We start from the raw sequence: 26167 nt of genomic DNA on the forward strand, positions 1-26167 counted from the left end.
CAGCCCTTAAAATAGTTATATTTTCACTGAGAGCATGAAAAAGTTTAATAATGAACCTTTTTAACGCCAAAGTGACCTCCTTATCAAAACGTTATTCTGGCAAGGAAACAAAGATTAACCAGGAAAAATTCCCAGATGTCCAAATTTGCATTTAAAATGAGAATCCGTTGTATCAACCAAGAAACCATCAGTGGAAAATGAATCTTAAAAAATTGGACTTAGGCTCGCTAGAAAGTTGATACGGCATGTATTTTTGTAGACTAAGCTACCTATTGGCAGAAAGTTAGAAAATGACAGCTCAAAAAAACCATTGGTTTGTTTTAAATCAAATCAAAAACCATAGGCTTTCAACCGAAAACAGGAAAATCATAACTTCATTGGAATTCAATTGGGCTCGGATTTAGTAATACCAAGGCAGAAGACCACATGAAACACTAAGCACGGACATAACTCAATATTTAACAAACTATTTTACGAAACAACAGTACTGAAGCCATTAAGACAGATTTTTAAAAACCATCAAAAGCTGAATTACCAAATGAATTTTTTTATTTCTTCACATGGTTTTCATTTAATTATCAATGGATCCTCTTTGTAAAAAATCTAAGTCAAAAAGACTAAAAACATTAAATATTGACCAGTATAGAAAATTCATAAACATTTTTATGGAAAAAAAATGTCCAAGCCAAAAAGACTCAAATGATATATCCAACAAAAAAAAACGTTTGTGCCAACAGAAAATTGATGATAACTTTCGATAATGAGACTAAGCTAGATGATGTCAATCAAGAACAGAAAAGGAGAAGATTTAGAAATATTTTTAAAAATATTTCATCTGAAAGTCATTAAGACCATTAGCTATAATTTGAAATTATTGAGTCGGATAAATCATACATTCTATGGAAGCTATTGAGATCTTTCAAACTAGCGTATTTCGAACGACTACATAAAGAAAAACAAACACAGATATATTCCTAATAATTTTGCGAGAAGGGTATGGAGTCGTCAAAATCATAAGGTATTCACCAGAAGGTCAAATATATTCAGTTGCGCGTTCTTTTACGTCAATCGGACCGTTAATTAATGTGAAAATTTTTGAGTCAAACAAAATTGAACCTCAAATTTTGGCAAACTTGCAAAAATCACAATGTTTCTTTTGAAACGCGTACTACCAATGACAAGAAACCATTAGTGAAAAATTTTCCCATGGGAGAAAGATTGAGGTGTCTATAGTTGGACTAAGCATCAGTCGGTCGGCAGAGGTATGATATAAAAGTGCATAGTTCAAAAGACCAATGATCATTTCTTAAAACAAATGTATACAATGTCATAAGAGCCATTAGTTATCATCTGAGAACGGGGGATAGCTTTATTTGTGCCAATTAAAGAAACCAATTGGATTTTTTGATCAGTCAGAATCAGCCAGAATGTTAGAAATTTTAGCAAATAGAACAATTGTGGGCTTGAGTTACGGAAAATGTGAATGAAAACAACGGAAGTCGTTCTAGTTATCACAAAACATTAAACCTTGATAAATCACCGTAGAAAAAAATTCAAAAAATTTTTCAACTCTATTTTCTACGCTTTTTAATGATACCACTCACAACTTTTTACAACTGAGCAAAAATTGACTGAGCAAAAAAACAAGTTGAGTATATAGTTCCTCCCTCCCAATAAAGTGGGGTCGGAACAATTAATTATGCCACTAAATTGATTTCAATTTAAATGTTAATTCTGGTTTATAATATAGCGCAATGATTTCATTTGGAGCTCGTTATTAAACTTAGTCCCAAGACGGAATTTAACCCACGCCCCTCCGACTGAAGTAGGTAAGAATACAATCAAGACCCTAACAGTCGATATTATGAGATAAATCAGACGTCAGTTGTTTGAAAGCAATTCTCACTTAGTTTATTATTTTCAACTTCTCTTCAAATTAGTTTGAGGTCTATTCTGTATCTGCCCTTGTTTTTTATTCTCCCAGTGGCAAATTGTGTTGTATAGCGATTTACTATGTATAAATTTAACACCTTAGTCTGGGGGTGTAAAATTTATATGCCCATGGAACTGGGGGGGGGGGCAAGACAATAGATCTAGAGTTTGTAACTATTATTTTGTCCTGCCGTTCTTATGTGATTTTCTGTACTACCAGTTGTTCTGAATGTTTTTTCTTGCCATGAAGTTTGCTGATCAGATAATAGGGATAAACTGATGAAACCCGGAGGTGGGGGGCATTAAGTCGGTGAGCAGTTCTCTGAGAGCCTTAGAAGTATGCGATTTACAGATGTTGCTGAGACATAAGTTTATGCTGCGTGTTCCAAATCTTGGAATTTTTGATTTCAGGTCTTTGATTATGTGTAATCTACCTGCAATTTTAATTGGCATTTCTCGCGGTGACATTACTTCCTGTGGTAATAATTAAATGCTGATTAATTGCTCTCAAACATATTTTGTAGCAATTATATCAGTCCTGTTGGTCTTTTTTATGCGATTTTTCGCTTGACCAATTTTTCGTCTGACCCATTTGATTTTTCGTCCTCAAAAACGGGATAAACAGGTAGCGCCCAGCGGGCATTAAGTGCTCTTAGAGCCTTTCAGCCCACTAGTTTCCAAATATGCGATTCACAGAAACTGTTTTGGAGACTTATGCTCGTGGTGTGAAGAGCAGTTCTTAGAGGTTGACCAACGGCTCGCTAGTTATTTAAACAAACCGAGAATTTTCAACAAACCAGTAGATTTTACAATTCATCTTAAGTAATTGCTCTCAAACGAAGTTGGTAGCAATTATATTGGTCGTGCTGGTCTTTCTGAATGAATTTGTTTGTACTGATGTTTTCTGTCTTAGTTTATTTGCCTGTTCATCGATTTATTGTGACTTGTCGTCGTATGAAACGGGATATAAAAGTAAAGCCCGAGTGCATTAAGCCACTGGGAAATCTTTGACCTATACTCATTTCTAATTAACCGATTATTGAAACTGTTGAGCACACATTTTCAGTGTGAAGGGCGTTTTTAAGGTTTGAACCCGAGACTCAACCCACCCAGCAACCCGCTCCCCAATATTCCAATCCCTCCCCAGCACTCGTAACCCCCACTGAACAGTGTAGGTATAAACTCCGATTGGAAAGAAGGAGAATTTTTGATTTGGATATCTCTTCCCTTTTATTCTTACCATTTTACCTTTTTCTTCCTACATTTTATACTGTTTAGTGTTTCGCTATTGGGAATCAGTTTTACTACGAGGTGTGGTGCGATTGGCATTGATACCATTTTCTTTTGCTCCGATTAAGAAACGGGAGTTTAACCCAACTACCAAATTCAATCCAAACTGCACGTAGTTCTTGATAGTTTTTTGGTCTTCGTTTCAAAACATGGCGAATTCTTTTTTGTCCTCGGATCAAACCCAACTGATGTCTTTGGAATAAATCAGGCTGAATTTTTTGTGGGGGTCTAGGACATAAACCCACACGGAAAAAAACGCAATATTTTAGATAAGAGATAAACCCCCCACGGAAATAAACCCCCAATGCAAATTTTAGTTTTGGTCGTGATAACTTGTTCGTTTGTGATAGTTTCATATCAAGTCCCCCGGGCCACTAAGGTATGGCCATGGCCCGCGAGGCATGACCAAATGCGCAGCTCGTTGAAAGTCTGGCGGGCGTTAATTTCCGTGCGGATTTATTTCCTATCTGAAACTAAGGATTTTTCCGTAGGTTTTTTTTCTAGACCGTTTTGTGGCTATGCTTATTATGCGTTTAGATACGCTTAACTTTCCGTTTGTGTTTTCATTTTCTATGTAGTCAAGACTTGACATATTTGACCGCCCCTCCTCGCGCGTGTTTTGCCCCCCCCCCCCCCCCCCCCCCCCCCCCGATCCAAACAAATCAAATAGCTACTATTATCAAAGCTAATTCCTCGCCAGTTGTTGTAGAGCAATTTGTCCGACGTTAGTTCTTTATTTTTCAGATTATGTTGAATGATCTGACGTTTTTGTGGACATTTTAGACGGAGCCGAACATACCGCCATGTCGTACCGCGCTGCGCGCAAAACATTTCTGGACTACTTTATAAAACACGGACACGTACATGTACCCTCCTCACCCGTGGTACCCAGTTTTCATGATCGCTCTTGTCTCTTTGTAAATGCAGGCATGTTCCAGTTCAAAAACAAATTTTTAGGACAGGAACATCCGGATTATCCGAACTTAACAAAGGCAGGCTGCCAACTGTTTTCTTTAATTCCTGGCGCCAGTTGTTTGGTATAAAGAAAAAACTGATTGACTTAAAGCTCCACCTTGCAAAAAATGACTGATTGGCATAATGTTTTTATTGTAAAAAAATAGTTGAAAGTGCAGAAAAGTATTTTTTGCTTTACCCCTGGAGAGGCAATTTTCGAAAAGAAGCATAAGAATTTAATGGCGTGTAAAAGTTTGGCAACTAACTTGTATAAATCAATGTAAGTTTATGCAACATTTGATTTTTTTTTAATTGTCTTAAAACAAGGCTTTGCTTTTCATGAAAAGAATAGAAAACAGTTCTACAGGCAGTTAATTCTCAAAAATGTGTCAGAATAAGCGGCAAACACAACGACCTGGACGTTGTAGGCAAAGACGGCAACCATCACACCTTTTTCGAAATGCTGGGGAACTGGTCTTTCGGTGACTATGCAGACGAAGCTGCCTGTCACATGGCGCTGGACCTCTTAGTCAACCATTACAAACTTCCTATTTCGAAGCTGTATATCACCTACTTTGGAGGCGGGGAGGGATTGTCTCCAGATTTGAGAGTGAAAGATATCTGGATTTCGCTTGGGATTCCGGAGAACCAGATTGTTCGTGGCCATGTCAACTTCAGCAATCTGGACAAAATGAGAACCGATAATTTTTGGGCCATGGGAAGTTCAGGAACGTGTTGTCATATGTTGTTTTACCCAATGAAAAAATTTACAGCTTTCTTTTTGTGTGCTTGTAGCTGTGTAATTTTGAGGAGTTTGAATTTTTCTTGTCCCAACAATTTGTCCAATAGATCGAAATTCAAATGCTTTAACCACTTTAATCGCGGCTTGTTATTTCACTGCTCTCGTAAATTCTTACCTAAAATTTTGTCCTAAACGTGTCCATGTGACAACGTCTACTTATTTCTGCAATTAAAAGGACCCTGTGGAACATGCACCGAGATCTACTATGACGTCACAGGATTCATGGACGATCGGGATTTCTTCTACGCCTCGCATATTGACCACCTCGAAGAAGTCTGGAACATTGTGATGATCAAGTACAACAGACAAGCGGAGACGGGGAAGCTGGTGCCTCTTCCGTGTAACCACATTGACACTGGAATGGGTCGGTAGATTGCGTGGGCGGGTGACATTGAGTACCCAGATGTCAGTCGAGTCCCATTTATTGATTTTGCGCATCTAAGCTCACTGCAAAGCAACATCACTACTAAGCTTCATTGAAGCGCGAGTTCTGAAATCTTTTTGTCATCAGTTTAGAAGCCGTTTGTTGTGTAGATACATGACTGAGATACATCACTGAGAACTGGCATTAATTGAGAACGGAGAAGTGATTCAAATTTTGTGAACTAGTGCGAGATTAAATTAAGATGTAAGAATTAACATATTATAGGAACGTAAAATATCAATTAGAGGTTAAGGTTTAGCGGGGAAAAATAGTTTAATAGTTTTTTGTCATAATCATAAGTAATGTTGCATTGAATGATCAGGGTTTGAGCGTCTCTTAAAAATTCTGGAGGGACGAAATTCCAATTACGAAACGTCTATATTTTCTGCTCTAATCGACTACCTAGAACAAGTCAATGGTCGTGGTCTGAAATTCGCGGAAGCAGAAGGCATTGACAAGCAAGCTTTCCAAACACTGCTTGATCACATGAGATGTCTGAGTGTCGCAATAACAGGTAACAAAGCTGAAGATTTTCTTCATTCTTTCTTCCTTGATTATGTCATTTTCTATCAGCATATCTGATTGCCTTTGTGTACCTCCATTTGTTGCTGTTTCAAACTTGTTCTTCGTTTCTAAGATGTCAATATTTTCACAGACATTCCAATGGATTATACATCGTCTCCCTTTCGTAATTACATTATTAATAGTAACAGTTATATTAGTCATGTTGTCTTTTTTTGACCCTTTTAACTTTCCGTCCTCAGAAACAGTATGAACAAGTAAGCACGGAGGGCATTAATTGGCTAACGCCTTATTAGTCTCTAAGTATTCAATTCGCCGAAGCTGTTTTGAGGAGACAATGATGTGAAGGGTGGTTCTTAGCTTACCAGTTTATTTTTACATCTCAAAAGCCAACGGTCGAGATGTTTTGAACAAAGTTTTTTTTAAAAAAAAAGTAAAGGGGTCACTGTACTTGTCTTGGAGAAAATTTTTTGATATTTTGCAAGGTTTGTTAAATCCATATTTCGAAAGGGAAAGGTAGCTAGCTGATCACGTCAGCTATCTCATATTTAAATTTTCAAAAATTTAATTAATTCAAAAATTGATATCCCAAAAACAGGGAGAGAAATTTTGGGTGAGCTAGAGCCATAGACTATTGAAATGTATCAATTGGTCGTATTGAAGCACAAAATTTGCGGTCCAAATTGTTTGCTGTCAATTTTTTAAAAATAATTTCCAAATAATTAAAAGAGATTTTGAAAAATACATTATTTTAAATCAAAAAAATGGCTGTCCTTGTTTTTGCAAAGATGTAAACAACATTAAGCGTTTCCACCAATGTAGAAGAAGAAGAAGAAGAAGAAGAAGATTTATTTATCCATCTCATACGTATTAACAATACACTAGCAAAATCAACAATATTTACAGATGGAAGGGACAAACAACGAGTCACTGTGAACTTCTTTTCAGTTTGCCCAGGCGATAGATCAAGAATTCAAGAAGTAAATTTTACACAGCGTATATAGTACAGACGGAAAATTATTAATTAACAACAAATATTACTAAATTAGCAGCAACCTGGTATAATGCTAGAATCATTGAATCAAGCTCAGCAGCAATTTTAACACCTTTACATTCTTAGTATCAAAATGGTAAGTAACGAAAGGATAAACTTAATGATTAGAGTAGATTGACTTCCTTAATCTTTTCAAACCATTTGAGTCATAAGTTAAAATGCGCAACATGACCCCCAGCATAACGACATCGTCAGCATTCCTAAAACGTCTAGCAAATGCATCGTCAGCATTCTTAAAACCTTTACATGCTTAGTATCCAAAGGTTAAAAGAGGAAGGGATAAACCAAAAGATTGGTGTAATTTACCTTACTTAATCTATTATAAACAAAAAAAATTGAATTAAATTTTAAAACGGGCAGCACAATACCCAGATAAAAGCTCTTGAAACCACGTCACAGCAGGGGAACTAGTCTTTCGCGCCAATAAAAACAAAACATTTGGCGCTTTGGGTGAATTTGGGACCAGAAGTAGAAACCACTGCCGGAAAGACATCTCTATGAGCTGCTTTGGGCCCCAGGCAGTGATCAACTACTTCGTGTCCCAAAAAAAAGCGATCAATACTTAAGTAATTAACTGGTCCGATGCCTGTTGATCTCCGAGAAGAGCTCCTGCTAAGTCACACTACAAACTAAATACGAATTTAGATAGTTCATTGTTACAGACGAGGTACGAATTTTTGAGGTGATGACAGAAGTCTGTTACTTTCTGGACAGAATTTAGATCAAGATCAGATGGAATTATGCCTATTGTTTTTAACTTATTGTACAATTTAGAGGCCCGTAATTTTATTGAGAAGCGCTCAAGTTTGTTTCGACACTTTGGTTGAGCTATTAGATTTGATTTTGACAATCTCGTTGTGACTTTTGAATAGTTATAGGAAAACATGTCATTACAAAAAGATTCACTGTGGAGTCCATTCAAAGCTCTTAAAACAAATTTTAGTAACTCATAAAGGTGCAATTCGTAAACTGAAAGAATCGAGTTATTGACGAAAATATCTTCACATGTATCGCTTTTCCTTCTGAAGTAGATGAACTTCAAGATCTTTTTTTGCAAAGTGAAGATAGGTAGCAGTGATGTATAACTGCAACATGCATAAACAAGGACACCGTATTGAATAATGGGATTGATGCACGTTTTGTAGTAATCAATTAATTGAGCCCTAGGAACAAAATGTCTCAGTTTCGACACAAGACCGGACTGTTTGCTTAATTTTTCTCTTACGGATTGTATATGACTAAGGAAGGATAATTTCGAGTCAATGGTAACAACTAGATATTTACATACTGGTTTATTTTCAATGAAAGCAGAGTTTAGAGAGAATCTTTGCTCCGAATCGCTTGTCTTTTTATTAGTTCGTATATTCATTTGAATTGTTTTCGATACATTCACTACTAATTTATTGGAATTTAGCCAATCGTTAACTTTTTTAATATCTTCCTCGATATCCACGCAGTGTAGTCCAATTGCAGAAAGGTTTGTATCATCTGCAAAAAGTATAGTCCAATTGCAGAAAGGTTTGTATCTTTGCAAAAAGTAGTCCAATTGCAGAAAGGTTTGTATCATCTGCAAAAAGTATAGCAAAAAGTGTCTGCAAACTAGAGGCATGTCGTTTACATATATAATAAACAGTAGAGGACCTAATATTGAGCCTTGTGGAACACCGCAAACAATTTCTTCCCATCCAGATGACACAATATTTAACTTTACTCGCTGTATTCGGCCTTTTAAATAAGATTTGAACCAATTAAGAGAGTTACCTCTTATTCCATAGTTTTCCAATTTACGGATGAGTAGGTTATGATCAATCGTGTCAAAAGCCTTACTAAGATCAAGAAAAAAAGTTCTTACTTCGTTTGTGGTTCTGTTGAATCTTACCTTCTCAGTGAACTCAACTAGAGCATCAACCGTGCTGTGTTTAGTCCGAAATCCGAATTGCTTACAGTATAGTAACGAAAATTTTTCTAGGTAGGAATAAACGCGCTTGTAAACAACTTTTTCATAGATTTTGCTCCACACATTTTGTAATGATATTGGTCGGTAGTTAATTTCGTCAAGTTTAGACCCGCTTTTATGCATTGGTATAACTTTTCCTTTTTTTCAGTTCTATCGGAAACTCACCTTTGTTCATCGACAAATTTATTAGAAAAGTCAGATACCTAGCTGTCACAGGTGCCGAGACTTTGACTAGGACATTACTTATATCGTCATCACCGCTTGAGAACTTATTTTCCAGATTATTGATTATTTCAGCAACTTAACGCTCTTTTGCTTGAAAGAGGAACATAGATTGTTGCGCTTTGGGGACCAGACATACAAAATCTCCATTGAGATGTTTACTTATCTCAGAACCAATATTGGCAAAGAATTTATTAAAGACCGCAGCATTATCCCGCAATGAAGGATTTTCAACGTTATTCCTTGCATGACTCGAGTATTGGTATTTTTTTGCTTTCATTTTTTTTTACCAGTGAGCTCATTTAGCATATTGTATATTTGTCGTTTATCCCTTTTAAAAGATGTGAACTTATTCTTGTAGTACATGGCTTTTGTTAGTCTAAAATTCTTTTCAAATTGCAATCTCGCTTCTTTGAATTTTTCTTTAGCACAAAAGTTTGACTTATCTTTCATCCAGTCTTCATGTGCTTTGTTCCTTTTCGTCCTTAAATTTTTAAGTTTATTATTGAACCAATTGGGCAGGTTTTTGTATTTATTTGTTGATTGTGTCAATGGCGCGTAAAGATTTACAACCGACAAGAAAGCCTTATTGAAGACATCAAAAGCTATCGACGCATCAGGGGCTAAAACTATATCCGTTTCTACCTTGGATAATTCCGTTTTCAAGTCAACCTGAAAAATCTCCCTCAGATTTTTATTTTTCAGAAATCTCGTATCTCTAAAACTGACAAGGTCTGCAGTTTTTTCACCATAAATTTTCCATTTTAAAATAATCGGGTAGTGGTCAGAAAAACTTTGCAGCTCCAGTACATCCCAATTTGGTTGTTTGACATTATGATAAATGAAATGATCAAGACAGGTGGATGAGTCTCCCACAACACGTGTTGGTCTTTCTGGAGCTAGTTCGATTCCGTTTGCGGTTATTAGATTTTTTTAATCTCTGGTCAACTGGTTATTTTCCAGCGTATTTATGTTTATGTCACCACATATAACCGTTGGACATGCAGAGTAGCACTGTGTTTCAAGGAACTTTTCGAGTTTAGATAAAAAGTCTTTCTTATTAGCTCTAGGTTTATTATAAATAACAATCAGATTAACTTTTCTGTTATGTATTCTAATTTCAGCAAAAATGGACTCTTCGAATGGACTTTCACAAACTTTGACTAAATTACAAGAGTTTCTTAGTTGAATCATGACACCTCCACCTTTAACCGTATTTCTATTTTTAACCGCTATCTGGGTGTAACCATTTATCGAGTAACTATTTATGTTGTCATCATTTGACAACCAGGTTTCACTTAGACACAGGATATCAGGCTGAGCATCCAAACTAAAAACAAGTGATTCTAGTTCCGCGTAGTGTTTCCTAATGGATCTCACGTTCAAATGAAGAATTGTTGCATCAAACTGCTCATCCACATCTACAAAATTTACAATTTGTTTATTTAGTTTGTCATAGTCAGAACCCAACATCGATCCGAAAGGGCTGATTCATTTGACTTTGGTTATTGGCTTGCCGTCCCGAAAAAGGCGTTCTTTTGAAACAACGCATTACATCTTCAAGGTTGTAACTGAGATCTACACCCCTTGGACAGCCATTTTTTGTTATCATTTTCAATACGCAGCTTACAAAGCAGTTAAATGGTAAAACTTGTACAGCTAATTTCTTTTAATGATTTAATCACGAATCAAAAATTGATGATCGCTTTTTCCCCCAAACAAAAATTGCGAAAACTACAAGTTTTGAAGTATTTGCCGAAAATTTTCATTTTTCTTGTTTGCTTTCAAACAAATACAGTTTTTCTCAAGTCATTATTGCGCACTTCTCTTTAGTTTGCAATAATTGTTAAACATTCCCTCTAGTAGCTATCAGAGATGCTGATAGCTTTTCAATCATCAAAATATTCATTTTATAGTTCATCTTCAATGCTGAAACGGTTAAAATTCAATACATTGAGAATACGTTCTGGATTCATCGTTTTTGTTCAACCTCTTTGGCCGTGCGAATGAAATAATTTAAAAACTACTGACCACGGGTGGTAAGCGGAAAGTGTAGTAAATCTGACAACTCATAACCGGAACATGGTCAAAAATTTATCAACGCCATTGCCTTTTTCTAGTTCTAAAACTTCAAATTCTGTTTTTTATGAGTGCTTCAAATCTGCTGCAAACGTTTGTTTGTCAGGGCCCTTACGCCTGTTTTGAATATCACGGATCTGCTCTGTCCCCCCCCCCCCCCAGCCCAGCGTTTTTATGCCCCCAATTACGGTTTGTGTGTTCTATTGCACATTACTATGTAAAATTAGCACGTAAAAGAGTGGGGGTGTAAAAGTTTTAGGTCCTAAGCGGGGGGGGGGGGGGGGGTCAGGTCGATTGTTCGTGCGAAATTTGACTTTGTCCTCTAGAACGATAAACAGTTAAAGCCCAGAAGTCATAAAGTTGCTGAGCAGTCCCCTCCACCCCCACCTCATTCTACCCCTTAGCCCGCATAGTCGACGCACCTAACACCTCGAAATCGACCCCCCTGTCATACTTAAGCTAGCCTCCCGAAGCCTAAGCTAACTACTAGCGAAGTAAACCGCTCGCTAGTCGTTGGAGAGCAATTCGCCCGACGTTGATCGGTTATGTTGAGATTTGCAATGCCCAAATTTGTTCAAAAAGTTTGTTGACGAATGATTTCTATCCGAAGCAAATTCCGTCCATTTTTTTACATGTTTGATATTTGCCTTGAAGTGGGATAGGTTGAATACTTTTTTGAAACAGTTATAAATAATTTTGAATATTTTAGACGGTGCAGCTTTTTCACAAGGAGGCAGAGGCCCTCCACTGAAACAGATTTTGAAACGAGCTATTTGGTTCTCAGAACAGGTGCTGCATATCGATCGTCTCGATTGGCAGAAAATAGTTGACATAACAGGAGATATGTACTCAGACATTTTCCCTGAAATTTCACAGCGCCGAGAGGAGACGTTGAAAACGATCAACAAGGAAGTGGAAAAGGCTAGAAAGCATCTTCATCGCGGAGAATTAAATTTGAAACGAAATCTGGATTCGAAAAATTTTTCTCTGGAGCATGTCCGGCAACAGTTTGAGACAAGAGGTTTCCCGCTCGAAGTGTCTCGCCTTATTTGCAAAGATTACGGCATAAAGTTTACCACGCATGATATAGCCAAGTTGCAAGTTTACACTCCCGTTCATAACCCAGAATTCTCTAATGTTGCCACTGGTTTTCCTGATCTGCTTCCAATGTATTCAAAGATTAAATCATTTCTTCATTATAATGAAAATTTTCCACTGCCAGAAGTTGCGAGCAACGTGCAAAGTATGGATGACGTCAAAGTTTTGGCTGTGGTGCAGGATGACGAGGTTTCACAGAAAATTAGGAGTGGAAACGCTTCGCTGATTCTGAATAGAAGTTGTTGTTTTCCTTCTAATAACGGGTTGGTGGTCTTGACGACCTTCTTAATTTTATTATTTGATTGCTGCAAAATATGTGGAATCACAGTCCAAGCATTTTTGCTTCAAAGCATTAGCCGAGTGGATATTTTTTAAGTAATTTTCTCGGAAGTTCAGCAATTATATTGGTCTGGCTGCTGAACAGTTGAACAGCAGAGAGAAGAGAGTAGTACTTCTGTACATACACTTTTATGAGAGAGCATATATTTTGGTTTGAAAAGCTTGGCGCTGATAGAGTGATTGTGCGATTACCGCAAATTTATTTTCGTCATTAATTGATGCTAAGTTGCCCGATAAGTGTTTTTGGTGTTTAATAGCCGCGGAGCGATAGCAAGAATATCGATCTCACCGCAATTTTTTTACGACTTGAAGAGGTGTCTTGTTGTTCTACAGGTTTCCAACAAAAGTTTCTGACCACCTAATTAATACAATTATTTAACTTTAATATGCAAGTTGAGCAATTTTGTTGGAGATATATCAGTATTTGGTAATTTATTTTCATTTAATTATCAAGTTTTCATATTTTGCCTAATTTTTCTGCTTCTGAGCTATTTGGTGTAGTTTTTTGTTCAATCTTTTATTTAGACATAGTATGCTCGTTTTCTACTAAGCAAAGCACTTGAGTGATAGATAGGGCAGTTTTACTTGAAAAAAATGTATTTTTCTAGTTTTTGCTTTTTGCCTAGTTTAATAGTCGTCTACCGTGTATGTGTCGGCTCTTGGGCGAGTCAATGGTTGAATAGAGGTCTGTACAGAGGGTCACTAGTTTTCTTTGCTCGGTTTCCACACAAAGTTTTTCATAGTTTTTTCTAGAAAAATAGGCCGGTTGAACAAAAAAATGCTTCAAGGGTTGTAAATGGTGATGATAATCAGATTTTGATTTTGTCAGATTTTGTTTCTTGGTCAATAGCATAAAATAATTTATTTGGTTTAGTGAAGTTGGCTGAAAGCTATATGCGATTCTGTTTGGAGTTGATTCCTGAGTCCTTCGGCTATCTTCAGAATCTGGTCACTCTTTTTTCGACTTTTCTCGTGGATAAGTCAAATTAGAGTGATAATTTTGGTCGCGATAGATTAGTAGTGGGAACAAAACTAACCTTACAAATGACCTTTTCAGGTGAAAAGGTCATTTTTAAGGTCATTTAGTTTTGATCGCTTTACTTTAGCTTTGAGCTCCCCTCACTCCATTTGCACTCCCCATTCCATTCCACGCCGAAAACCTACCACCTGCCTTTACCCACACCCAGCCCACCCACCTTACCTGGACCCCTCACCTGCCTTCCCTTTCCAACATCTCGCCGTGCACCTCCCAACTCACCCTCTCCACCTCATCCCCTACCCACCCACCCCAACAACTAACGCCCGTACGTACCCCCTCCTACACCCTTCGCACATAACTAACCCCACCTAAAATGTCGTCTGTAATTTAGAGGACGCTTTCTGGTTTTTAGGTGATTTTGAGTCCTTTTGTTCCTTCTTTTTGCTTCGATATTTCTGATTTAGGCATTAACTGACAACTTCTGGCAATTATTTCGAACCGCCTAGATCAGAATTTCGAAGTTACTTCTGCAGTCACCTAACCCTGCTTAAAACACGAAACGCGCACGTTTTAAAATGCCGCAAGTTAACATCTGATCATGTAGCATTTTCTGGCATCTCTTGTTCTCACTCCGCAGCTTGTCGCTAAAATAAAATCGATTGCAGCATATCAACATTAAGGGCCTGATAGCCGAGTGGGCAGTGATTCTGGTGAGGGATGGGAAGGTCCATGGTTCGAATCCCCGCGTGGTCAACTATTTTATATTTGCACCCATAAAGAAAAATTTTTCTAGGCTACAGTCCCTGAATTGAATTGCATCGCCTGTCGTTCGAGAGCAATTCTTCCGACATTAGTCGGTTTATGTTTTTAAATAGTCATCTCCATCGATGCTTCATGCGACCCTTTCTTCCTACTTTACAGTGACTTCTACTGCAGTACAGTTTAATTGATGCAATTTAACTTACCAAAACTACAAAATGTTCGACTGTTGTTCTTGTTGATTAGAAACATTACCACACGGTTGTTATAGTCCTCTCAAAGGTATTCAACTACTCAGCTGCGCCTCGAAATTGGATAAGTTCTCGATAACAATAACAACCATGTAGTTAAATCAGCTTTTAGGTCATTCCTGTACAAAGTTTCGATTTTCTTCGTTTAATAGATACCTTTTGCACTCACTTAGTGAGTTTGAAATTTCAAAAACAAGTACTAATTGGACTAATTGAATATCAATCAATATATAATATCAATCAATATATAATATCTAATTGAATATCAATCAATATATTGAATATCAATCAATATCAATCTAATTGAGTGCATCTAAACTGTGTAACATGCATCTAAACGATGTAAGATGCATCTAAACGGTGTAACAAATAGTACTCTAATTCTGGAGGATGACAGTTTTTTTGAATTTCTCATCTTGAAAATATTAGAGCTTTTCCTTGTTTTATACAGAAATTACCTTCCGAATGTGACCCTACTCACACCTAATAATATCTGAAAACTCTAAAACTTTTCATAACGTCTTACAATAAGTTTCCTTAGTTTCTGGAAACAGTGTTCAGGAAAGAATTTAATGAGACAAATTTCTATTTGTTTCAGGAGTGTATCTGATAATGGCCTTTTAAAATGTGGAGAAAATGTGTTTGAAGTTCAAAGAGTTGAATGTGTGAACGATCTCCTAATTCATCACGGCGTGTTCCTAGGAACGTCCGAATCATTTGACATGACTGACGCCCCATGCAACCTTACTGTGAACGAAGAAAGACGATTGTCGCTCTCACGAGCTCATACAGCGTTGGCGGTTGTTGCGTACAGCGTTGCACGGGAATTCGCAATTAAAAGCTCACACCTTGGAATTGTTGAAGCGAAGGTGGGCTTGGATCGGGCTACTCTTACGGTTGACTTTCAAAGTGAAATTAGCAAAAAGTGGGCTGAATGTGCTAGGAGCTGTGAGCTGTTTGTGTCCAGTTCGTTTGCTCATCGGAAGGTGTAAGTTTTCTACGTGATTTTCGTGGAATCCCCTTGAGTTCACTCACTTGTCATTATGTTAATAGCTTCGTCAGCAATTCCAGGCGGCTATTATTGGGCTCCTAGGGAATCTCCTTTAAGGTTTGATAACACGGCACTGTATAGTTTCTAGTAACAATGGATTGGTTTTCAACATTTTAATGTCTCGAATTTCAGCATTTTTTTGATAAAATCTGCAATTTTTTTAAGGTTTCCTAAAGTTTTTGTCAATTTTTGATATTTGTCCATTCTCAAGCGCCATGAAACCTATTCCACGCCGCTCTGAAAACATTTAATGCATGGTTGTTAGTTTCAATGGATTTGTTTTCAACAATTTAACTTCGAATTTTATAAATTTTCCTATAAAATTTGCAAATTTTTCAAAACATTTGTCTTTTATCCAATTTTTCTTGTCAAAGTAGCCAGATAACCTCATACAGGGTTTGATAGTCTGTTATTAAATAGTTGCTAGGGGACAATTTAATGGTTTTTAACATTTTAAAAGAACAAATTTCTGTTTTTTTCAAATTTGAAATTTTTAATAAAAATTATTGCCTATCGATCTTTGAACCAATTAATTTTTTAAGACTTGGAATTGGGTGACTGGATAGCCTCTAGAGACACAGAATTGATTCTTAAGATATTAATATCACAAAATTTCATTAAAATTTGCAATTGATTTCATTTTTTAAAAAAATTTTGGGTCAATTTATGTTGTTAATCGATCTTCAAGGGCCAATGAATTTTTTCAGTCCTTTCAGATATAATACTGCAGCAATTTCAGAAACAAAGATTGGTTTTGAACATATTTTTGAAAAAGTCATATTTAAAGGGATCAAATTTTGCCTTAAGGGTTAAAGCTTCAAAGTTTTAGCCTTGATTATATTTTTGTTTAGTTTGTTTGATTGTTTGTTTCTCAATTTTTTGAGATGATTTTGTTTGTGTTTTGGCTGGCATTGTTCAATTGATCTTATGGTCAGGTAGAGTACTTCATTTTCATTCAATTCTTTGAGTTGTTTTTCAGGACTTGTCCTGCTATGTTTTTTTTTACTTCGTCTAACCGATATTTGTTTCGTAATACGCTGACTTCTTCGATTTGACTTTTTCAATGACTTCAGTGACTTCTACTGCTTTGCAGTTAAAATTTGTGTTCGTTACGTCAATTCTGCTTTTAGGTCAATTGCGTGACTCACCTCACTCAAAAAAAGGACTTGTGAACTCACTGATGGAACTTTGAATTTTATGAAGATTTACTAATTAAAGGTTAATAGTGTGCATCTAAAGTAGTGCCAAACTTATATGCCCTAATTCCTGAGTAATAGAGTCTTGAGTTTTAATATCGGATATTAATTTTGAAAAACCTCTATTAGGGCTTTTTCCTTGTAGAGCAAATGTGTCTCATAAAATTGACAGTCCGAATCTAACCCCAAAAGTCTTAGCGGTCTATTAAAAAGCTGGTGGTCTATCGCGGCTATTTTCCGGCAATCTGCCGGCTATGTTTTGTATTTAAAAAATCAATCCAATTTCAATTGGCTTTGAAAAACTGCTTTAGGTCAGTTAAGCGTGTTACCATTCTGCTGAGGTGCAGCAGACAATGGGAAAGAATTCCAAGCACTTTATGATGGCTCTATATTTAGTCTTTGCATTAAATTTTACTTTTTCGCACTTATTTTCCATTCAACTATGCGATAAATTAATCACTAAATTATGGTACTTTTTACGATAGGCGCTTCGAAACTAACCAGCTGGTATGAAAGGGTCCTTGTTGTATTTTGTTTATCACTAAAGGGGTGTATAAGAACAACGAACAATTTTGATTATTTTTTCAATCTTCCAAATTTACTTCGTCAGAATTTTTATACCAGCCCTATTTTTTTGTTAAGGCTGACAAATATCTTTTCACACAGATATACAAACGTGGTATCATTAAAAGGAACGGATTCTCTAACGGGTACTTAAATTTTTGTAAATTTCTCAAAGAAAAATTAAGATTTCGAAACTTCACATTTCGAGCATTTTCACGATAAACGTTTTTTTGATACTATGAAATTGATGTATTGAATATGCTAATTACACTTTTCCTCAGGCGCAAATTCAATAGGTATTTAACGCCAGTCCAGAAAAGAAGGAAATGAAAAAAAAATCTGAAATTAGTTCTTAAGGTTAAAGAGAGTTCTAAATTTATTTTTAAAAAATCATTAGCGAAATGTGATAAATTTCTTTGCAACCGTTTCTACTGTTGTCAAGCTAAGTGTCTGATCGTGAAATTCATGAAAGGTTCATTGTTTTAACCCTCCCTGATTTTGAGGTAACTTAAGAAACTTAAACTAACTTGGTCCATCGATCTGTTGCAGAGAGAGAGAGAGAGAGAGAGAGAGAGAGAGAGAGAGAGAGAGAGAGAGAGAGAGAGAGAGAGAGAGAGAGAAAGAGAGAGAGAGAGAGAGAGAGAGAGAGAGAGAGAGAGGAGAGAGAGAGAGAGAGAGAGAGAGAGAGAGAGAGGGGAGAGAGAGAGAAAGAGAGAGTGAGTGAGTGAGAGTGTGTGTGTGTGAGAGAGAGTGAGTGAGTGAGTGAGTGAGTGAGTGAGTGAGTGAGAGAGAGAGAGAGAGAGAGAGAGAGAGAAAGAAAGAAAGAAATACAAACGTTGAATATTTAGAAACATGATTTGATCATTGGAAAAGTTTTCCAAAATCTCCATTTCATGAGCCAAATCAGGTTGGCGTTATGCAAGATCATAATTAATTAAAAAATTTTTTTTCAATTTCTATTAAAAATTTAAAAAAGTATAGTTTTTATAAAATGTTTAATGGAACTGCTCTTAATTTACTGTTTTCAGTACAGTTTTCTTGAATACTTTCAAAGCTTTCAATTTTTTTGCAACGAATTTCGCAGTTTTCGGGGAGTTAATGATTGATAGAAAAGTTTTCAAGACATGACAGATAACTTTTTTTTTACAACAATTATATCCTATTTGATTTGGCAAAGAATAAGAAAACGTTTGAAAATTGTTCTATCTATTTTTTTCATAATTGTTGTTAATGGTTCTCAACATTGATATGAAGCGTCAGCATTAAATGAGGATATTGTATGTGTTTTGATAGGACGAAGCGAGGTAGCCAGCCCTCAAATTACGTGTTGTTTCTTTCTTTGCATTTTCTTTTTTAATCTGCAAACATGTAAATTAAACTAACCACTTGGTTAATGTTACATGTTAGAAATTTATTAATCAAACATTATTTTTTTCTAATTTATAACAAACTAAGGTTCGGTTTTCGTAAAATAAATTAATAAAAAAATATGTTTAAATCCTGCAACCCTTCTGTCTATTGGAACTCTTTCGTGTCGTTTAAGCATTTCCGCTGTAACTTTTTGTTTAAATTTGGTCTTCGACGTTTCTTTTCTAATTGTAATTGGAAGTGTGTTCCATTTTCGAATAAAGTTACGAACAATTGAACCATTACTCCATTTTGACTTACATTTTTGTTCTAAGAAAAGGTTATGGGTTCGTTTGTTTACAATAATAGGCACGTTTTCTAAAAATCTGAAATGTTTATTAGAGCGATTTCTTGTTTGTTGGAGAATATTGAAAAACCTATTTAAAGACACCCGTGTTATTTGGAGCTCTGCTGGAAGAATTTTAGTCTCCAGAAGTAGATCTCTGGCAGTATCGTATTTGGTTTTCATAAAGCAAACTTTTATTCCCCAGTTTATCTGTTTGTTAATTCTGTCAATAGAGTAAGATGGTAAATTTTGAAAAAAAATTGCGCTAAAATCTAAATGAGACAAAACTAGTGATTTAAAAAGATTTATTCTTGTTTTTAGCGGTACCTGATAACGAACCAAATATAATGATCTGATTGCTGAAGCCATTTTACTGATAACCTTATTTAGTTGATTTTGGTATGTCAGTTCCCTATCAATTATTACACCTAAATATCTACATTTTTCATATGCTTCCAATAGTATGACTTTGTATGACTTTTCATAGTATGACTTTGTTAACACTTTGAACATGAGCCGATGGGGCTGTTTATCAGAATTACACAGGCAAAAGAACTTGAGTCTTTAGCAGTTTTTTAATCAACAATGAGTTTTTTCTATTTTCATCGATACAAAAGGGACCGCTGAAATTTTTTGAAAACCTTGAAGATATGAAATAATTTTTTCCTATCGCATTTTCATATTTATGGTGTTCTCTATGAACTTGAACCTTTGGCGAAAATTTTAATTTTTGAGTAAGCCGATGCTAATATTAATAATAATAGTTTATTGTTCCGACCCCTCTTGAGGGGGGAGGAACTATATACTCAACTGTTTTTTTTATTCAGACAATTTTGACCGATCGATATATTCATCGTAGAGAGTTGTGACTGGTATCATTAGAAAACCCATCCAGCGTAGAATATGGAATTAAAAAGATTTTTTTGAATTTCGTTTTCTAGAGCAACTTATCGTCGTTTACATTTTTGTGAATCTTGGACCGATTTTCGTTATTTTCAGTCAAATTTTCCGCAATTTTTGCCAAAAATTTCTTTAATTTTGATAAATAATGTAAAAATTGTTAAAAATAACACTCTTGGTTTTATTTTGAGAGACAAAAAGTCTTGTTGACTATTTTGATTTAATTTTTTTGCCTAAAATTTTGACTAAAATTTTCAACTATCAGCCTTTTTCATTAAAAATTGCCCGAAATAGGCTTTTTTTAGTCCCCTTTGATTAAGTTTGCCGGAAGCACACATCCAAAAACAACTAACACAATCTTTCTAAACTACAAAAGGGAACTATTCCTACTTTCAATTCCATTGAGAGTTGTCGGGAATTTTGCCGTTTTTTGCTAACTTTGGTCTAAGATTATCAAAAAACAGCATTTATTTTTAATCTTTTGTCTGACAAATTTTCTAAATCTGAAACATTCGAAACAATTGAGTGTTCTTAATGGACTAACAGCAATAGCAGGGCTGGTTTTCGTCAAATCTTGGACTGTTACAATCCAAAAATAATTCATATTGTAATCAGTCGGTCTTTTTTTTGAAAAAAAATTCTTTATCAAAACGTTTTTTGTGTTAATTAGAGAACAGAACAATTCAAATCAAAGCTTGCCATTGATACGTCCAATTGGCTTCCTAAGCAGTTCCAAATTATTGTATCTAGTTTGTTTACTCGAAAGATTATGCTCGCTTTGACTTTTAAAAATTGTTGATTTTTAAATAAACGATGGCTCATTGAATTTCGCCACTATTTTTCTTTTAATTTGCTCAACTTTTATCATAGTGTCAGCCAAGAAAGATTGCTTCTTCCTCCTCTTCTTTCTATTGAATTAAAACTTAATATCTTTTGCGGTTTTACGGGTTAAGTTACGATTTTCTGGCCTTCCCGTTACTAGATTTCACATTTTGTTTTTGATGTTTAGGCATTAGACCCTTTTTCAGGTTTTTTTTCTCATTTTGTCACATTATCACATTATTGACAGTTCACATATTACATTATTGACGTTCAAAAATTAACACAATTGAACATATAAAAGTCTTTAAAGGCATTGATTATGGTTTTAACGGCTTCGACACCCTGTTCTCGAAGAATTAATTGAATTTTTCACATTTGTCTTCAACTGTATTTTTACTTTGTTTTTTTAGTCGGAAGAAATTTTCTCGATGATGACGCGTCCCATTGACTTTTTGTGGAGGAATAAATGAAAAATAAAAAAAGACTTTCATTTTCGCATTTTTGTTCTTTGTAAATTTGTCTCCTAGTCTCGTTAATTACAGGTCACATGTGACATCATTTTCCTCGAGACTGCAAGTTTAAACAATCTTGTTTCTGTAAAATTCATTGTTATGAATTTACTCGCTTTGACAAGGGTTTTTCCCAAAAAGTAAACTAATTTCTGTTTTTTATCTATATTTGACGTTCTTTTTGTAGACGTAAGTCAAATTCTGCATAATAACAGGTCTCAAGCGGTTCCTCTGTATGAACAAACGGGCTCATTTAATTTTTTATTTTCGTAGCTTATGGCTTTCTTGACTTTAAAATCAGTTGTTTTTGAAAAATACCAAAGTGTTGTATAATTTTGCTGTTTTTCTCTTTTTTTTTGTCTATTGTTTTCGATTCTCATTAATGAGAGGTTGCATACCACACTATTAGCGTTCGAGGAAGGCTCAATTGAACATTTTTTGTGGGGTAAATCCTGACTTTACGGCTTCGACAGCATCTTCTCGCAAGTTTTAATGAATTTTTGTTTGTTGTCTCTGTTGTTTTTTTTGTAACCACATAAAAAATTGATTAATAACAGGTCTTAATGACCTCCTATGGAAACGTATTTGATCATAAAGAAGTTGGATGTTTTCATTTGCCATCTAATGGTTTTCATTACTTTGAAATTAATTGTTTTTAATATTATAAGCAAATTTTTTATTGCTGTTTTTTATTGCAATTTTTATTGCTTTTTTTCTTGTCTTAGTGTTACCGAGCATTATTATGGAGTGGTCTCATATCTTTTCTAGTGAAGTACAAGTTTTTTTGTTTGCCTTCAGCTTTATCTGACGCTATTTTGGCTTGTTAATAAGTTTTTTTTTAAAAAAATGGACATAAGGTTGTGGATGTAATTAATGTTTTTTGTTGTTTGATTGTTTTGTTGGTATTGACCTGTTTTCTTAATAATGGCTGATCTCATCAATTTAATGCGGCATTTTTTAGTCCACTGAGTTTTTTGCGGCGCAGGCGATTTTTTTTCATATACATTTTTTTTAAAATATACTGTTCCTCATTTGGTAGATATTTATGCCAAAAATCTGGATGAAGGGGGTCGGATCTTTGTGTGTGAAGGCACATTACCGAGCCTCCTTGTTTCTTCTTCAATGTCAAATGCAACAAAAGAAACTCAAAATAGAAGAGGACACAAAACAAGCATGCTGTTGTTTCTTAAACACTGTTAGAAGTGCAGTTTTCCAAATTATTATACTTTTCAAGCAGAATCAACTTTTTACTTTTGATAACTCATTTTTTCCATAAAGCTTGTGGCTCGAATCAGTGGCTCACATTCCCCACTCAATATTTAAACTCTTATGAGGCTAATTTGATAGTAAAAATATCGAAAAATAGACAAAATTTTGTGTCTTTCGTGTCCGAAATTTGGTAAGTCAACTTTGACAGATAATATGGGGGAAAGTTTAAAATCACAAAAAAACTTAAACGATCAACATGTCAAATAATTGTCTTTTTGGGAATTCGACGTCAGTTTTGCGACAGTCAATATGACAGAAAACAGACTTTGTATCAATCACATATTGATCTGTCATCCCGTTCATGTGTTTCGAGGAACATTATTTCTCTCATAAATTTCCTTTTTTTTGCATTTAAACTCTCAAAAAATACTTTTATATTTTCAAGTTTGCAATGGTTTTCAAGTTTGTATGGTTTCAAGTTGCTTATCAAAAGACGGGCTCGATAAAGGTCCGCCCTGTTATTACTTATAATAGATTTGATCATCGTGATGAGAGATAGCGCTAACATTTGCCATTGTATAACGACGTGAACGTACCAGTTGACCGTATCAAAAGTCGAGCAGTTCTCTCCCTAATCTTATACATGCTTTCCAGATCAGAGCCGGGCGTAGATGTATCTAAAAAGGAAGACATAATCTCAACTGGCGAGGCTATCACTCCGTTCCACAAACTCATATCCTATCCCTGTACTCAATACAAGGCTTCCAACCTCTGTCTCTCCAGCATGGATCCAGACCAGATCTCTCTCAACTTGAGCGTCCTCAGCTCAGCTCCCTTTAGTTCAGATATAGGCTGGTGTTTCAGTCACATAAATATGCGAAGATAAAAGTATGGCGCGCTATTGAGAGATAACGTATGTTTAAGCAACTGCGCAATGATAGACTTATTAAGCTTCCGGATTAATAATTCTGTCGCAAAAGTTTGGACCTGCATGCAAAATTATTCATTTCAGAACGGGTTCGGCTATTTTAATAAAATATTTCAATGAGGAGACATCGCCATTTTCGGCAATTTTTTTGAGAATTAAGATGTCCTGCTTGAATAGATTGAAGATCATTATTGTCGCTTATCATGCTTTAGCACGTTAAAAACGTCTCGGATCTTGCATGAAAACTTTGATCAATTCTGGTTCATTGTTTTTTCATGGTACATGCAATTAGGTATAGTTAAAAACTTTTAAATTACTTATTTTTTTTCTAACTTTCGATCAAGATTGTGAAACACCAGTACACGCTAACAGAATCCCTTAAGCGTCTGGAAATTTTGGACGTGAAGAATAAAAAATCGGGGCACACCAAAATCTACTTCACATGCGGTCCAATTGCTGAAGACATTTTCGCTTCTGTGAAGGAGTTATCGAGTCATCTACCGTCCATTTATAGACTGCACAGCCGAAGTGACCAAGTGGCAGCCTTGCGGGAATTGGCTAGAGGGAAGAATTTACCATACCGGTTCAGATATCTACTCAAAGCTAAGAAGTTATGGTTGAAAAGCGAAGCGGGATCTAAATATTTTGGATTGTTTGGAGGTGAAAATTTTAGATAAATGTTATGTTTTGCAAATGAACTGTTTGAGCTTCTATCTTGAATAAATAAAAATTGAACTATCGAAAAAGCCCACGGGAATTTTTTGCTCTTATAGAAACGAAATGATCAATATTATCGATGCGTTTTGTATCTGATGCACTTTCACCATACTTTTTAAATCCAAAAGTTTTAAAATGAGAATTGAGAAAAACAAATTTTGGATCATTTTAGCGCATCCTGGACTAACAAATTGTGCACCTGGAAAGCTCTCTCGTTGTAGAATGAAAACCTGGAACATGAAATAAATAAATCGAATTTTTTGAGGGTTGTGGGGATGTTTGCCTTGGTGGTACTGCATGATACATATTTCCTGGCTTCCCCACTTTAATTAATAGCTGAGTTAGCTACATGAAGAGCTAGTTTTCTTTTTTTTAATAGCCGCCCTCATCTTCTCAGCAGGCTATTATAGCGCTCCTATTTTTTTTACAATTCAAAGAATTTGAATTGTATTGGGGCTTTTTACGACTCGAAGAGGAGTATTGGAGAAATCCTTTTTTAAATCAGTTTTATTGGAGTGATTTTTGAAGCGGGAAATGAAACGCGTGAAAAAATTTGGAGTGATTTTGGCGCGGAACAAAAGTGAAGAGCGGAGCGAAAAGAGAGTGGTTTTTGTTCATACCGCTCTTTTTGAGAGAGCGAGAAATTGATGTGTGAAAAAATTTTCTCTAAGCGAGCGAAATTTTTTTGTTCACGTGCGGCATTTTAAAGCAGTTTTTTTCATTTATTTTGATTAAGAGGTTTGGTTATGATTTTGTTTTAATTTTAGGCTGGTTTTGGTAGTGGTTTGAAGGTTTCTGGAAATTCATATGAATTTTATGATGATTCGGAGGTTTTTAATGTGTTTTGCTGATTTTCGGGCTAATTTTTGCGTTTTTATGACGATTATTTTGTTTTACTGGCTCAAATGGGTATTGAAGAAACCCCCCTCTACTTGAGCAATTTTATGATAGCAAGTGGTTACAGTTTTGTGGGTAAGAATTATTTTTTGTTGAGAAATATTACAAAAAAATGGCGAAAATTGGAACTATATTTCTTAATTTTTTGCAGTTTTTCGTTTTTTTCTTTATTTAGCTAAGTTTCTCCGCCTATTATGACTTGCCTTTTGTTTTGCGAGCACATGGATACCCTATTGGCAGAAGGGAATTTTTCTTTGGATTTATATGTTTTTGAAATATTAAAAAATTTAGTAACTTTTTCCAGTTTTTCAGTGAAAGTTGTTTTTAAGAGCTATTTTTTTTTCATAATTTTAGCCTAAAGTATTTTTTCAAAATTCACATTAGTGGTTTTTGTAAGTTCTAGTTGTTTTGATGAAGTTATTTTGGCAGAGATAGTTTTTTCGGGATCCCAATTTATAACAAACTTTGATCAGATTTTTTATCATATTTTAAAAGATTTGATTTTATTGTTTTTACTTTTTTGTTTCATCACCAAGATAATCAAAAATTAGTGAAGGCACGTTTTTTTGGTGAGTAGTTGGATGGCGTTTAAATGGATTTTCACTTCGAGTCATTTCCGGAATTCTTCCGGCTATGTTTTTTTTTTAAAATCTGTTCACACATTTTCATGATTTTTGAAGTCAAATTGGAGTGGTAATTTTGGTCACGCCGAAACAGGAAGTGGAGCGAAAAAGCGAGTGGTTGTGCGGCGTGAAATTTTGCTCTCAATTTAAAGTAGAGTGAGAAAACGGTGTTTAAACAAAAATTCGCTTTCTCGCTAGTGGTTTTTTGTTCACATGCGGCAATTTCACTTTGATTTTTACTGTTTTTTCAAGCTTTTGGATCGGATTTTTTTCTAAATGGCGTTCCCAATCCATTCATAGTCCGTTCTAGGTCTAGTTTTCTGTTTAGTCTTTGAATTGTACGTCAGGACTTGTCCTGCAATATTTTTTTTAAATCAATTTTAATGGAGTGATTTT

At 35.3% G+C, this 26167-nt stretch overlaps 2 protein-coding genes across 4 annotated transcripts in view; one reads left to right on the forward strand and one right to left on the reverse strand.

Moving 5' to 3' along the window:
- The window catches only part of LOC142337547 (ras-related protein ORAB-1-like), a 555140-nt gene that overhangs the window by 136181 nt on the left and 392792 nt on the right, over positions 1-26167 (reverse strand). The gene's annotated exons all lie outside the window — the stretch shown is intronic.
- Positions 3938-24280, forward strand: LOC142337541 (alanine--tRNA ligase, cytoplasmic-like). Its single transcript, XM_075386837.1, has 8 exons — positions 3938-4214; positions 4544-4902; positions 5152-5342; positions 5725-5916; positions 11946-12597; positions 15261-15650; positions 23261-23457; positions 23907-24280. Exons 1-8 carry the CDS (start codon positions 4026-4028, stop codon positions 24209-24211), a joined length of 2475 nt encoding a protein of 824 aa, XP_075242952.1. The 5' UTR covers positions 3938-4025; the 3' UTR covers positions 24212-24280.

The sequence above is a fragment of the Convolutriloba macropyga genome, chromosome 4 (assembly GCF_964194025.1).
Source record: "Convolutriloba macropyga chromosome 4, txConMacr16.3, whole genome shotgun sequence".
Classification (NCBI taxonomy): Eukaryota; Metazoa; Xenacoelomorpha; order Acoela; family Convolutidae; genus Convolutriloba; species Convolutriloba macropyga.

What these genes read in the sequence shown, in the direction of transcription:
- LOC142337541 (XM_075386837.1), top strand. Translation starts at nt 4,026, where the DNA reads ATGTCGTACCGCGCTGCGCGCAAAACATTTCTGGACTACTTTATAAAA. An exon ending in CCACATTGACACTGGAATGG is followed by an intron (nt 5,343 to 5,724) that starts GTCGGTAGATTG and finishes TTGAATGATCAG; the next exon opens with GGTTTGAGCGTCTCTTAAAA. An exon ending in TCGTTTGCTCATCGGAAGGT is followed by an intron (nt 15,651 to 23,260) that starts GTAAGTTTTCTA and finishes CATGCTTTCCAG; the next exon opens with ATCAGAGCCGGGCGTAGATG.